At 39.3% G+C, this 15,587-nt stretch overlaps 2 protein-coding genes across 3 annotated transcripts in view; one reads left to right on the forward strand and one right to left on the reverse strand.

The window, feature by feature from the left end:
- The window catches only part of LOC135475056 (uncharacterized), a 28,572-nt gene extending 22,595 nt beyond the window's left edge, over positions 1-5,977 (reverse strand). Inside the window, exon 1 of the mRNA XM_064754796.1 lies at positions 5,405-5,977. Within this exon, the coding sequence (XP_064610866.1) occupies positions 5,405-5,608 (204 nt within the window). The 5' untranslated portion in view covers positions 5,609-5,977. The remainder of the gene's footprint in view (positions 1-5,404) is intronic.
- A 2,596-nt stretch (positions 5,978-8,573) lies between these two features.
- On the forward strand, positions 8,574-14,817 carry LOC135475339 (ceramide-1-phosphate transfer protein-like). 2 transcript variants are annotated; one of them, XM_064755194.1, is made up of 3 exons: positions 8,574-8,710; positions 11,356-11,662; positions 11,937-14,817. In XM_064755194.1, exons 2-3 carry the CDS (start codon positions 11,532-11,534, stop codon positions 12,460-12,462), a joined length of 657 nt encoding a protein of 218 aa, XP_064611264.1. In that variant the 5' UTR covers positions 8,574-8,710; positions 11,356-11,531; the 3' UTR covers positions 12,463-14,817. The 2 variants fall into 2 exon arrangements, with proteins under 2 accessions (XP_064611264.1, XP_064611265.1); XM_064755195.1 differs by lacking the exon at positions 8,574-8,710 and adding an exon at positions 9,762-9,843.
- Positions 14,818-15,587: the final 770 nt, after the last annotated feature.

Below are 15,587 nucleotides of genomic sequence, written 5' to 3' on the forward strand. Positions count from 1 at the left end.
GAATATAAAAAAATTAACCACTTGATGTGAACAGCTGTGTATCTCGTTATCCACTAAATAATGATCCGGGATTTGGCACAAGGTCTGAAAAGCAACCATGCCTGGTTCTGTAAAAATAGACTGCATACAGTATCTAGTCATGAGTGCTGAATACGGCTTCCAAAGGCGTTAAATGACGTATAAACGTAGATTTGACCTAGAAGGTACGTAACACTGACCAGGTATAATCTTATTCTTCTTTTCTCTTTCTTTCCGGATTAGGAAATCTAATATGATAGTAACAATATATTTAATTTCCACTTTTAATGGAGAGAGCCCATTTACTATAACAAGCAATTGTGATATCGTAAGGGGCGTTGAGTGTTAACAATTAAGGATGTTAAGATAAATAAAGACTTCACTTTGGTAGTTATGGTTGAAAACATGGAATCTAAGCTTCAATTAAGCATGGTATACCAGTCGTAATTCACAAAGGGGAGTTCCGAAGTTGATAACACTAAGATCCTTTTTCAAAAACAATGTAAAACACCAGTTCTCAAAAAAATATGTAAGAAATTAAGTATACATTTTAAATAAAGCTACGGCCGTACATGTAAGAGAGCAGCAGAGTTTTCATTTATGATCCATGGAAAACAATCGATATTCCAGACAATTCAAATTTCAAACTCGTAATCCGTGAATAATTCTCTGGTCGGATTAGAATACAGGCATCTCCGTCGAGCTTTCATTGCAACTGTTCGCAAAAGCAACATGTTGATGAAATAAACATCATTGCTTATACATCCCCTAGCCCCTGGTGACGAGGTATTAGATACAACTACGTCACATGGTGTATGAACGCTCTGTACATGCATATTTACCAACAAGAGTGTTATATTCATTGTAAAACTTCAAATATACTTAGAGTGAAGGTATTTGATGGAAACATGCTACTTTTTGAATCAATAACTTGTGATGTAGATTGCAATCATCACATTTTAGACAGGAATCTCACATTTTACTATGAAAACACGTAGCATTCCTTTATTATGGCACATGTTATTCCCTACGGCTAGAATTAAATAAAACTTCCAATATAAACCAATGAACGAATACATCTCAACGGTGTATAGTACTTGAGTCAGTATCTAAAACACAAATTAGGCAGTAATGAGATAAATTTAAACTGCTTTTGGAGCCTATAATATGTACAACATCGTTCCTGGGATCATGTAAAAAGACAATCAATCATCAGATAAAGAACACATACAACAGTCTTAGCTGTGCGATGTAAGACCTGTCTAGCTCGAAACATCAAAGTGGAGGTAAGTCATAGACAGATACAGCGTTGAGCGAAATTCCGCGCACGCGTTTAAACCTTGTTATGTACTTTGTGTTATGGTACAGTGGACCGCTGATCAACACCAGCCTATCCTTCTCATCAATTTACGAGCTTTAGACTGTGCTTTTCTTCATCTGCTATTCATTATACATGAATGTGGGCTTCAAGGCAAACTCAGTTCTTCAGACTCCGGAATTTCGTTCTCTTTATTGGGCCCATATAGTTCATGTGGGTCTGGCACGGGTCAAGATGAAGTTTTAGGCCAGCCGTATTTTGCCCAGTTACAAATACTGTATACGGTGAGCTGCTAGAAAACACGTATGAAATTGTATGACACTTTTCCTAGGCGCAGTTTTATATGTACATAATTATTGGTTATACATGTATATCGGAAAACTATAAAGGCCGAAACTACGACGCTGTACGTCACTCTTTCAGGAAAGAGACATAGACTTGATCACTATACACTGATGATGGTCACCCATGGGTAAAATTACACGCGCATGAGGCCAGCTTATAGTTCCCCTGATCTTAAAAGAATTGTGAAGATCATAGTTGTAGTTGTTCTTCGAGGCACATTTGCAGGGGAATGACTACATTGCAGACAACTCTCTATAATAAGATTCTCGGAAATCTTTAAAGTGTATCTGGAAGTGGTAGCGCGGTATCAAAGGTTTCCCAATGTATTTCGCAACATGGTTCCGTTGGAAGGAACATGTAAGCGTGCAATGTCGCGGTATGGCCGAGCGTCATAAAGCGTTGCCGCTAGAGACTGTTGACCTTAGTCCAAGAAGGGTAAATGTTTGTGTCCAACTCCTGCTGGACAGGCAGCGCTGGAATTCCTGGGGAACACTCAGAATAGAACAGCATAGAATCAGCGTGTGCAGCGTGTGAGTAGTTTCCTCACAAAAAAAAAAACCCTGACCGCCACAGATTATCAATGCACCATCCCGGCATACATGTATATGTATGGCATAAAACTTAATTCAGTTGAGTAAGTATATAAATTTTGTATCATTGACTGTAGCTACTTAACGTACCGCAGCAGCATTTCCACGGTAAAATATGATCGAGTGAGTTAGTGCTTGGGCTTTAAGGTCGTATATAACAATTTTTCAGTCATACGACGACGAAAAAAATGTAATCGACGATGTGCTTTCGTGTGACGGTACTGACATGTACATGAGAAATGCGTTTCTTGAACCAGTAGCATACAGAAAGGTGGTTGATGGATTTTATTTATTTATTTGTTTTACGCCGTTGTGAAAGAATATTTCACTAATTCGCCGGCGGGCATCAATATAGTGGGGGGGGGGGGGGGGAGAGGGGCGAGTAGAGCCCGGGGGAAACCCACAACAATGGTTGATAGACCAATATTAATTAACACCATCAAGTGGTCGACACAGCAGAAGCATGTCTCCTAGACAGACTTTTATGTGTCGTTTATAAGAATACGCAACAAATGAGACTTTAGCCCTGACTCTATAGGCCTACGTAGCTATATACTCATACATGGGTTAAATCATATATACAACACTGCTGAAAAAATGCATGCTATATCAGGTGATCAAACTGGTCCAAAGTGATAAGCAACGCTTTGCCAAGAACTGACAGGTATAAATAATCGATTTTTTTTCTGTCGCTCAAATATACACGGTCACATTCGCATGTAGTGTTTTGTGGTACATACATCTCCTCATGCTGGTTTCCTCCAAGCCGTACGTGGGAAGGCCTTGCAGCAAACTGCGGGTGGTCGTCGGTTTCCCCCGGGCTCTGTCTGGTTTCCTCCCACCATAATGCTGGGAGTTGTCGTATAAGTGAAATATTCTTGTCTATGGCGTGAAACACAATCAAACAAATAAATAAATAAATATATCACATGTATATAGCTTTTGTATAGAGAAAACTGAAGGTTTGGTGACAAACGACAGGCATGAAACATGTAGGAATACGAAAGGAAAGTATTTGTTATACGTACAGAACTTGTTAAATTTGTGAGCCTACAGTAAATGGCATTAAAAGCTAAATAACAGATCCTGCAGATTGTCGATATCAAAGGAATACGTCCATGAGCATGAATTAATTTCAACGGACTAGATTTAATACGTGTAAAAAAAGATTCATCTGTCAACGATTAGTGGTATGTCTGCCCTTCCATATATAACAACAAACTGCGCCAGTTCGCCACACGGGAAGTCACACGTCTGACCAATTAACATAATAAATGCATTTGAAGAACAGACGGTGACAGGTTGAATAAAACTCGAACAGGGAGGTTGAAACAAAATCTTTCAATGTAAAGGGAGAAGAACGAACGAGTTGAGCCCTACATACGGGCACAATAAGGAAAGGGATGAAAACTTGCATATGTATATGTCAAGACCTGTTTTTTCTGCAAAATGATGAAACTAAAGCGAATCACGGTTATTATCCGCTGAATATACACGTTGTTTGATAAGTATCAAAGGATGCGTCTTCATCCATTCGTTACATCTGAAAAATTTAGTGTGACCATTTGCCAATTTTTATACTCTTTTTTAAAACTGAATAGTTACGTAAGTTGATTTGTTGACCTCATCATACAAATATGGTATATTAAACAAAATTTATGGTATACATGATATAAACTGCCAATGACTACATCTACATATACCTATGTATATGTTCTAGCGGTGATGCCAGCCTCATACAAGCTTGATAAATGGGCTGTATTGTCGTCATGTAGTCTGTAGAACACCGAGCGTTTCACAGACGCTAACCAGATGGTTCGGTCACTTAACGTGCTTCACTTTTGTGGTTGAACTTCACAAAGAGCTTTTATAGAAAAGGCAAATTCCCGTGCTGGAATGGGAAACAGATGCTGTATCACAGCGTACGACCCGCTACATCACTTTATTCGGGCCGACAGTGGTCCACCACCATGTGCATGATGAACAGCTATTGGTGGTAGCGTAAGCTCAAATAAAATGTATGGGTCTATTTAGTATTACATCTAGGATGAATTTTGACAATATACTGTAATACATACCAGGGCAAAGTACTGCCAAGGTGACTTTAACACACAGACCCTAATCATTCATTCATTCAGAAATGGGACGTATTTTCTTACGAAACCTTCAGTTTTGAATTTTGCGGGGAAATATGCTCTAGTTTTAAACAGAGCTTTGACTGCTGCTGTGTTGTTCAAATGCTGCACGGTGTATGGATATCTGATGTAATAGTGTAACCCTAATGTTGAGTATAGTCTTGTGTACGCCTGTGGGCTGAACATACATTTGTTTCCCTGTCTAGACTGATCTAGTGTGCTGATATGCGCTAGATTACGCTACTTCAAAGCCAGACTAGCCCTGCTTTTTACGACACACAAAACTGGTTTGTCATCTATATGCCTCTGTGTAAATGAATAAAGGGTATATATATAGAAGTATTGTTCGACGTTTTGAGGACTTGAGAAGTAACAGATGATACAAAGAAAAGAGCATGCATGGGAAAATAATACAACACCGATTATATCCATGGGAAGTTTTCACTGACACGGTATAGAGACCATTGGGATGGACAAAACAGCCTCCTTTATGAGAGAGAGTGATGCTATAAATCCAGCTGTGTTAAGAGGATCCGAAGTATATGGTGACAAAAAATCTCATTAATCCCAACGCTGAAATCCTCGATATTTTCACGTCACAGTGAAGACAAATCCATGCAAATGCTGGATTTGAACCCACAACCCTATATATAAAGCAGGTGTCAATCGTGATCCAAACCAATTAACAAGTGGCCACTGTATACTACAATGAAATGTGCCTAGAGATTTTTGTTTCATTTTCTTTCTTTTGTTATCTGACACACGATAAAATATATTCAAATATCATTTAATTTACACAATAACTAAATAGCTTATTATTTATTGCAATCCATGCCCAATAAAGCTTATAGTGCACAGATTCACCCGCCAGTAAGAGAGTGTTATGCGTATTACTTGAGCCTTTAAACGTTTACACATTTTTATTTAATACTAGTAATTCTGAGTTTTGTTTAACTGAATTAAATCGATTACAAACGATGAAAGCTGTTTGTCCTCACCGAATCCTCCAGCCACATTTCCTCCTCTTCCGTGTTCTCAACATCAGGACTATCCTCAACTTGAGGATGGGGAGGAAGTTCGACTTTCTTCAGTCCTTTCTTCGGGTGAAGATGGTGCACACTTTTGGACGATACAGTCGTAATTATTAAGCAAAAGTACAGTAAGCATCCAAGAATAAATGTCCTCCTCTGGAAAAAGGGCATCTTGGAAAATAATTTCAGTGCAGACGCATTTAAATAAAGTATAGACCTATACACGGTACGAGCTTAATGAAGAAACTCTGTCACAAAAATCGCCAAGCCCATGGTTGCACCATCACCGAATTCAGCCACGTGGGGCTGCTACGCGCCCTGAGGGGAATACCGGTACAGACTTTGCGTTCAAAGTTGACTCTGTATGAGAAGCTGGTGCCATGTATGTAGGCCTAGAGTGAAGTTACAACGTGTAGGCCTATTCACCGCGACGGGAAGACGGCGAACCTCCTCACGATCCTACTGAGTGCCGCTGTTAGCTCCCCACGCCAGCTGCAGCCGTAGACGTACGGGGGAACTGAAGTCTCTTCAAGTAAACCACGTGTTGATATACACAATAACGTTATATTTGGGTCTCGTGCCGAGAGGGTATATCTCAGCTTATGAGGTGTGGATATAGACTGCCGATAAATATACCGTAAAAGACATGTGTTGCCAAGGTTTTCGTGAAAGCTGGCATTTTCACAAATATTTTGGCATCTTGAAATGATATCAAGCTCAGCGAGCAAGCGATACGGGATATACGACTAACAGGTTTACTCAGTCCCATGTAAAACTAGAGATGGAGAATTTATTTTTATAGCTATACGTCTGAAGTACACGGAGTTGGTACCCACCATCGCGTTTAAAGCTGCACTCAAGAAAATAATGTGTTAATTTAAAAAGAAAACCTGTTGCCCAAGTGATGCTAAAATCTATCCTTTGTATTCTATTAATTTAACATAAAGATTCTATTAGACTGAAAAGATGCTGTGTTGAATATTACGGAATATTTTGTTATACAATACGTTTTAGCATCACTCAAACAACAGACTTTATTTTAAAATTAACAGATTTTTTTTTTTTTTTTTGAGTGTGCATTTTAAACTCATTTTATTGTGGACGCCCTTCTTCTTAACTATGTTAACAACATAAGGTATTTTAGACTGTCATAGTTTGAAAGCTTTGTAAATAATGATGAACGGCATGGAAATTATGCATACGCTTATCATGGGAAAACTATCAAAAATGGCATTGTACTTTATAGGAGTTGCGTGGGCAAAGTCGTATACATGTCAACAGACACACGGACGGACAAACAGACACAGTAATTCCAGCATAATCCTCCATTTCCCTTCAGCCTCACCGAAATGAAGTTCGTCGGTGGAGAGAGTTGCGTCAGTCAAATCTTGTCCAGGCTCGATGCCAATAAAAAGCCCTTGGCTCATGAGATTACAAGATCGAATCCAGCCCTCGTAGTTTTATCCACCCCTAAATCTGGCCGCCGTCATATGTAAGTAAAAACTTCTTAAGCATAAGTAATATATGAATTATTTAAATAAATAAACTATCCTTTAGGCTACTTTTGGTGCCATTTATATTTATTTATTTTATCTGATTGTAATGTAATTTACGCTGTACTCAAGAATATTTCACATATATATGACAGCGGCCAGAATGATGGTGGGAGGAACTGGCCTTTTTATGATTTGTATATGATTCAGTCACTATACCAGCTGTGGATGCATAGTGGTTACCAAGATACATCTGTACACACCATAGGAAACATTTGTTAATAAACAAACGACATCATACTTGGGGGGGAGGTCGTATACATGTATGCCTATGACGTCGTTTGTTTATTAATCAGGTTCTATACATTTTTGAAAGCGTTGATAACGACAGATTCTACGACTTTATTTATTTAATTATTTATTTTATTTATTTATTTAAATCCCAATTTAAAGCCACTGCTCTTCCTAGTTTTAGGCCTACATAGATCCATAGGCCGTGGGAAATATACGGTGAGAGAACCGTCTCAAGGGAGACTACTCCGGCGGAAGAACACGGAATATGACCCAAAACATCGAAGCCCTAACTCAATAAATTTGTCCACTTCCCACAAATTTCTTCATTAGTCGCATGTACGCATAAAAATGAAGCATGGATCTAATCTACACTTGGACTCCAGGACTCCATTTATTCACTAGAGTTGGAATTCGAAGCTTAATGCCGGATCCAGGTACGATAATTTCCTCTGTGGCGTAATATCTTTGGTCCTCTTCTTTGAAAATGTTATCAGCGTACTTCAGTTAACAGCATACGCAAGCATAACAATTGTACGTGACAAAGTATGGTCAGTAGTAAACAAAAGCAATACCGCAAGGATTTGACCAAATTTTTCCAACATGAATACCGTCCAGCAGAGTGGCGCAGTGGAAGCGTGCTGGGCCCATAACCCAGAGGTCCGTGGATCGAAACCACGCTCTGCTAAGGATTTTTGTTTTCACTTTTATTTTGTGAGTCTTTATTATATCTTACGTTTGCCATGCCATTTTTAAACAACAGTGACAATATTCGTTTGTTTGAGAATCAGATAATTCTTATTGCTTGTATATTTTTGGCGATTAGGCTGCTGTTAACGCAGGGTGGGGGTGGGGGGCGACAGCACCGACCGAATAGTACATTGTAGGCTTCATGGTGCAAGGGATGTTTCCTTCTGGTATGCATATAGCCTATATTAAGTGAGGGACGTCCTAGATGCATGGCCTATATACTGGTACAACTGAATGTGTACATACAACATTCTATTTGAACACTTCATGTTTGTACACCTGTGACCAGGCCCAGAATTGAGTTTTGCGAGTGCATATCCCAAAACCTTTAGTATACCTGCACCAGGATGTTCGTATCAGTCATGCATGTATGGGGTGTGAATTTACCTTACCTCAAACTGCTTTACTACACTGTGTAGCTGGGTCCTGTATATCTGACATCAGATTGACTCAACGTGACGCAGCTCTTTTCAGTACACATTCCTTTATAGGCTATACACTTGTGTATAGTACGGTTTACACTTATACGTTTACACTTGAGGGGTGTCGGTTACACATCTGACGTAGCTCGTTGACTAAGCCGTTTGAAGACCGACTCGCATATTTGGATTCCACTGTTTAATTGGCACTGTTTAACTGGACTCGATCGACTTCAGTCAGACTCCTAAATACCATCTTGCACGTACATTTACTTTTGGTGTGACTCCGAAATACATGTGCCATATCTTGTAGGTACCAGGTATGAACTTTTAGTCTGACTCCAAAGCATATGTATCATCTTTTAGGTGTGAAGTTGTACTGTTTCCTACAGGAAAACATATGAGAGAGTTAATTCAAGTGTGTTATATACAAATGTGTCGGCTGTAGGAAAAGTAGAAATGAATGAAATATCGAGCGATTTCTACTTTTTCACTGTATGTCATATTTCATACTTTTGTAAATCTTGCTGGTTTACATATGTTATGCATGATCTCAGCTTTCAGGCCGGAAACCTTCGTGTGTGTTGATTCTTTTGAGTATTTTATATTGCCACTGCCAAGTTGTGAGGATGTTACAGCCAGCGCAGATTGTAATGTGCTCTCCACCATTCGGAGAGCTGGGCACAACTAGACCTACTCGGGAAAAAGACCGTCGTTTGTGAACCATATTTGAGAGAGCCATTGTTTTCATAGTGTACACATTGTACAACATTTACGTAACACAGTCCGCCCCCACCCCCCCCCCCCCCCACCCCCACCCCTCCCCACCCCTAACAACCCCCATATACCTGACCGAGGTCATACACATGTGAAAAATTCTTCAGCAAGACGTTGAACTCCAATCAAATAAATTAACGATAAAAGTGGGGAGCCCGCCATGCCACGCATAGTCACCTGTCGAGAGCATGGTGCACCTGTGTGCGCCACATGCCTGTCCTTTACGTTCATGTTGCACATACTGAATTGTAGGGGAGGTGCGGATTTGGGGTTGTGAGGGCCGTCTCTGCAGGTACGCGTAGATCAGGCATTTATACCTCTCGCAATATCACAGGTTGATCAGAATCTGTTATTGACCTCTCGTTGACCGGATCAAGGTCTCGCTGCACAGTAACCTAGCGCCTTTCCATGCCGCGTCCCTAAGTCACTTGTCCACATGTATACAGACAGCATACCAACAGCTTACATACACAGGCCACTGTGGGTATATAACGTATTTCGTTTGTCAGCAGTGCACTGAGGCATGATCACAAGCCACGTGCGTGCAGCGTTCGCGGCATATAGCCTACATGCGTACAGAGTAGGCCTGTACACATATACTGAAGTGCCGTCCGTGTATACACACTTAATGGAGTTCGGATAATGATCGGTCAAGCCGGTAACTTCACGACTGCATGTATGTACTAGAATTTGTGCATGTTTACCAGTATTAGTGATTTAGTTCATACTTATTTATTAGTTTATACTTATTTATTAATTATTTGCTCAATTATTTTTTCAAGTCAATAAGTTAAGAATATTTATTTAAATACACTATTAACTGTTAATCAGTGTTAACTTGTGTCGAGACTTAATTCTAAACTGACTTCCATCTATGAAATCAAGATCATCCCCTAAGGAAAATAAACGTGTGATATATAACATTTATATCAAGATTAAGATCATCCCCTAAGGAAAATCAGCCTGTGATTTATAACATGTAAATCAAGATCAAGATCATCCCCTAAGGAAAATAAACGTGTGATATATGACATTTATATCAAGATTAAGATCATCCCCTAAGGAAAATCAGCCTGTGATTTATAACATTTAAATCAAGATCAAGATCATCCCCTAAGGAAAATAAACGTGTGATATATAACATTTACATCAAGATTAAGATCATCCCCTAAGGAAAACAAACGTGTGATGTGTAACATTTATATCAAGATCAAGATCATCCCCTAAGGAAAATAAACGTGTGATGTATAACATTTATATCAGGATCAAGATCACCCCGTAAGAAAAAATCAACGTGTGATATATAACATTTATTTGTGTGATTATTTGATTAACGCCACACTGTTCAAGAAATGCTCCCTTCTTACTATGTCGGTCAGTTGTATGAAGAGAGAATACCGGAATGCGTTGGAATGGGTAAGCCACCATTCGTTGACAAGTTTGAAAACCACCCATACGTATACACACGCCATATTAGTGAAATACAAGTGGTCTTCAACAAACCTAATACCGCACAAGCGGACATATGTAGTAGTCGTCAGTCGCTCATAGTCACCAACTCTCAGATAAAAATAGTGTACTAAAATTAACAGAACGTCTGTTGTTTGAGTGATGCTGAAGAATGTGTTCTGTTATTATAGTAGATAATTTCATTAAATCTAGCACGTATATTGTATCAATTCAACATAAAGATTATATTAGACTAACAGGATATTATGTTGAATAGGACAATATTGTGTTATAATAACAGAATACAATCAGACTAGCATCACCGAGACAACAATATATCTACTAAATTTATCATATTATTGTTTTTAGTGAAGGCTCCACGAAATGAGAGCTAGAGACATCCACATATTGTCCACGTTTGGACCCTCGACACGTGTGACAATGCTATTGACAGATTGCTATTATAACCATCCACTCTGTTCATGAATTAACGATCGTCCAGACGAGGCCAAGTATGAGAAGTGAAATGATTACACACAAGAGATGTAGATTTGTATAAACTCTAAAGAATGAATGTAAAAATATGGAAAGTACAGTCTGATATACATATAGGCTACATATACATGTACAATGAGATATATTTTTTTATGGTTTCATGAGATGATCACTTTAAATCTGATTTGGTTTTTCTTCTTAACATTTGACTGCGTTTATTAAATTATCATTTTTTTCGTTGTAGTGCGAGCGACTGTTGGTTGAAAGCCAATTTCAAGTATGGACAGGGATAGTTGAGATAATCGACTGCTGAGATATACTGATTTGCTGCCGAGCTTCGTTTGAAGAAAAAAACCAAAGAGTCGAATTCTTCATGAATGACCAAGACCCAAATCGGATCGGACCTTAACACTGACCAAAATGGCAGCGTTTGACTCATCCAAACACGACTTTGACCTTGATATCGTCATCGAAGCCTTGGATAGTTGTCACAAAGATGGCGATGTCCTTGATCTTACACAGTATCTGTCGGCATATCATGAACTCTGCAGGTATGGCTAGTTTTAAAGCGTTAAAATGTATACCCAAATGTTTGCATTACGCAGAAACAAATAGTAGTTATTTCTTAATAACTCCGGAACTATATAATAAAGAATCGCGTGATGTCCTTGACAGTGGCTGACCAGCTTCTCAGATGTTCATTTGTGAAAGGTCCTTTCTTCTTCGAATTGACGTTTGTCTGCCACACGAAATTAAGGGTTTTTTTTACCTGCAAATGACAATCATTTAATAATGAGCTGATATTGTTTCTTTCTGTTATTGTAGGTTCTTCAGATTGACCGGTCGTCTTTTCGGATATGTAGGGAAAGACCTTGAAGGAAAAATACGAATTATTGAAGTTCACCAGTCTTCGAGTGAAGGTGGTCACTATAAAACTATCCAGGGAATGCTTGATTACGAATTTGAAAACGAACTGGCATTAAAAAAGTCACTGGGTCCCAAAAACATAGCATCGGGATCCCGCACACTACTTCGCCTACACCGGGCTTTGGAATTCATCTTAGAATTCATGCGCAGGATCGAAAAAGGTTCCGATGACGACAGAATGTCGGACGTTGCCTGGGATGTATATATGGAGACTTTAGCCAATCACCATCCATGGATTGTACAAAAGGTGGCTGCCATTGGTGTGTATATGTTGCCTAGCAGACGAAAGTTAATCTCATCGATGTGCAAACAGGAACCGGAAACAGTTTTATCACTCGTCGGGAAAGTGATTGAGAAAGGCACACCCATTTACGACATTACACAAAAACTATACCGCGACAAGAATTTATTAAATATCCCATAACACTTGTGAAATAATTTTTGGCATAAATTTACTGACGTTGTGAACATAGTAGCCCTGGATGACAACGCTCGTATAGTGCCCCGTGTAGTCATGGATCAGTGCCCTTCAACCCAGTAGGATGAATTGTAAAATTTAGGAAAGTAGTAGATTACTAACCTGCCCCGCCCATCCAGCCGCTGCTTAACAATACTTACGGTCCTAGGACACCTCACTGTTAAAATCCCGAGATGTCGATCATTCCAAAGGTAAATATGCAACCATATTTACTTAGTCTAACTCTCCTCTGACTTCTAACTTACGAAATGGTTTTAGTCCCCTTGACTAGATGGTACAAATAAATAGCGCATCAGGGAACCAAACTAGAGCACATGTTATTGCTTTGACATGAGTGACCTCCATAAATGAGGCCACTACGGGTCAGCCGTTTCGTATCCAGTTGCCTGGCCGCGCATGCATGCCGTGTAGATGGCGGCCATTTTGTAAATGAGAAGTCAGCGGAAATGGGGATTTTAATAAATATGGATGGATATTTACCTTTGGGATAATCAACATCTACGCTGCCCTAAGCATTGTAAAGGAGTGGCCGGGGGCGGGGAGGTGGGTAGGATATTAATCTAATATTTTCCGTTATTTTACAATTCATCCTACCGGGCTGAAGGGGACTGGTATCGGTCTTGAACACGTATTTGTAAGTTAACTCTGTTAACGAAAAGGACGTGACGTTCTGACGGATTTCTGCGTTCGGCTAGTGATGTCAGTGAATGCCATTATAAACAAGCATTCTTTTTTATAATGTATGTGAGTATGCTGGAACCATATGTGTATAGTTTAAACACATATGTCAGAGTTAACCGTCGATTAACCGCCTGTTGAAGATTAAAAAATGCCGACTGTGGAGTACCTTTATCTGGATACAGATATACATTTTAAGCTTGTCCCGCAAGGATGGTTTTATGGTCAAAGGTGATTTTGATGCAGAGATAAGCATCTGGGCTAGCAAAGCGGAACACTCACAGCCAAGACAGTGTGTAGCTACAGTGACCATTTCTATACCGATTCCTGAAAAGATGTCTTCTGTTGGTTTGGTAAGTTTGATACTTGAACCTGTTAGACTGTCACATCAGCGAACTTTCTGCCCACGAAACAATTATTTATTACATGAATGTACTCATTTAAACTGCTGTTCTTTCATGAGTTTGCGAATCTAAACATGTACGATTATTCCCTCTGAGTACGAGTTTTGTGACCTTGACATTTAAGCTTACGAAACTCGCAGTGGATACCTTTTGACTTCTCCCAGCGAACAATCTGTAATCTGCCAAGTGATATAATCTTTATCCACGAGTGGGGTGTGAAGTAAAATCAGTTAGCCTATCAGAATGGGAATATTTATTCGCAAACTATTGACGGTTATACCAGAGGTTCTAGAGAGATAACAACTGGAAGTTGTTGCTAATGGGATGCATTTTCCTGCCTTACGTGGAATCGGGTCCTAGCTGGATTACCCATTTGTTCTCTTGTAACACATGAGTAGTAAATATTTATTTATTTATTTATTTGATTGATGTTTTACGCCGTACTCAAGAATATTTCACTTATACGACGGCGGCCAGCATTATGGTGGGAGGAAACTGGGCAGAGCCCGGGGGAAACCCACGACCATCCGTAGGTTGCTGAAAGACCTTTTCACGCGAGTAGTAAGTAACGTTTACCCCCGATGAAGTCATCACAAATGCACGAACGAAGAATAGACTACACAGCTTGGACCCGTATTACTTTAGTCAGAAAACTCTCCAAAGAGTAATCTGTTAAATTTAATTTTAAAAAGTCTGCTGTTTGAGTAATACTAGAATTATTTGAATAAGACTTTCAGGAAACTATGTTGAATATGACATATATAACAAAATATATATCGTGACATCACTCAGACAGATTTTCTGTTTAATTAACAGATTAAATTTTTGAGTGAAGCTTCACCATTCTTTGGGCACAACTGGTGTCTGCAAAAATCATATCTCGGTCAGAGTGTGTGAAAGAGAATACATGTATTTCGATATTTATTGCGGGTGTAAAAACCATTGCTTGCTCAACCCGTGGTTATACTTTTACATCATACTAGTAGATTTATATAACCTATATAGTTTTTTAAAGAGGAAATTATTGCTGATTACAGATGATATTTTACACCTGCTGATATATTAATGATACTTTTGAAGAGACATCTTTTGCTCACACTACACAGGATCAGATCTGTGTCTTTTACATTATTTTCTTGACCAAAAACATACTCGGTGATATAATCCACACAGACCTCACACCTGATATTTGTATATTGTCACTCATGTTACCACTTTTGTACTGAAATCATTCAATTCTGAATAAATTTTGCATTTTACACACTTCAGTGTTGACGTTTATTTGATTTTCCTAAAATCGTGTACGCATAGTGCAGAAGTCTCATGCTTAATAGTGGTCGCCGAATCAGAGATTGTGTCTCGTGGGTTTCCTTTGGGCTCTTCCGGTTTCCTGCCACTATAAAACTGGCCGTTGTCGTATAAGTGAAATATTCTTGAGTCCGGCGTAAAACACCCATCAAATATATACATAAATCAATCAATCAATCAGACATTGTTAGAAACCTGCATGCACGTTTGCAATATCGGGAGGCTATTACAAGGTGAATGATATGTGTAAGGGTAAGGTAAAGTTTGGTTGTATAAAACCACGCGGATGCATGCAAGACAAATCTGTAAATCGGCTTACAGCTGCTTTTATCATTCAGTTTTCGAGCTGAATGGTATACATATATTTATGCTTTCTTCATGGACGAGACGACTCACCATGCCATGTTCATAATTTGTGTGATAAACATTGGAGTATCCCTTTGGCCGACCATGCAGGCGATCTCTGCCGTCATATGCACATGCGGAGCAGCCATTCTGAAGATATATGCGACCAATTGGTGACCAATATACCATAGGTGGAGGAAATCGGAGAGCCAACCTTTGGCAAGTATAATGCTGGCGAACTTTTCCTCGTGTAACAGGTCATATGATGGAAGACAAGTGGTCTCAGGCGAATGTAATGTAAGACCACACAGTACGGGTAGGGTAACGTCGACCGGC

This window comes from Liolophura sinensis, chromosome 9 (assembly GCF_032854445.1).
Source record: "Liolophura sinensis isolate JHLJ2023 chromosome 9, CUHK_Ljap_v2, whole genome shotgun sequence".
NCBI lineage: Eukaryota > Metazoa > Mollusca > Polyplacophora > Chitonida > Chitonidae > Liolophura > Liolophura sinensis.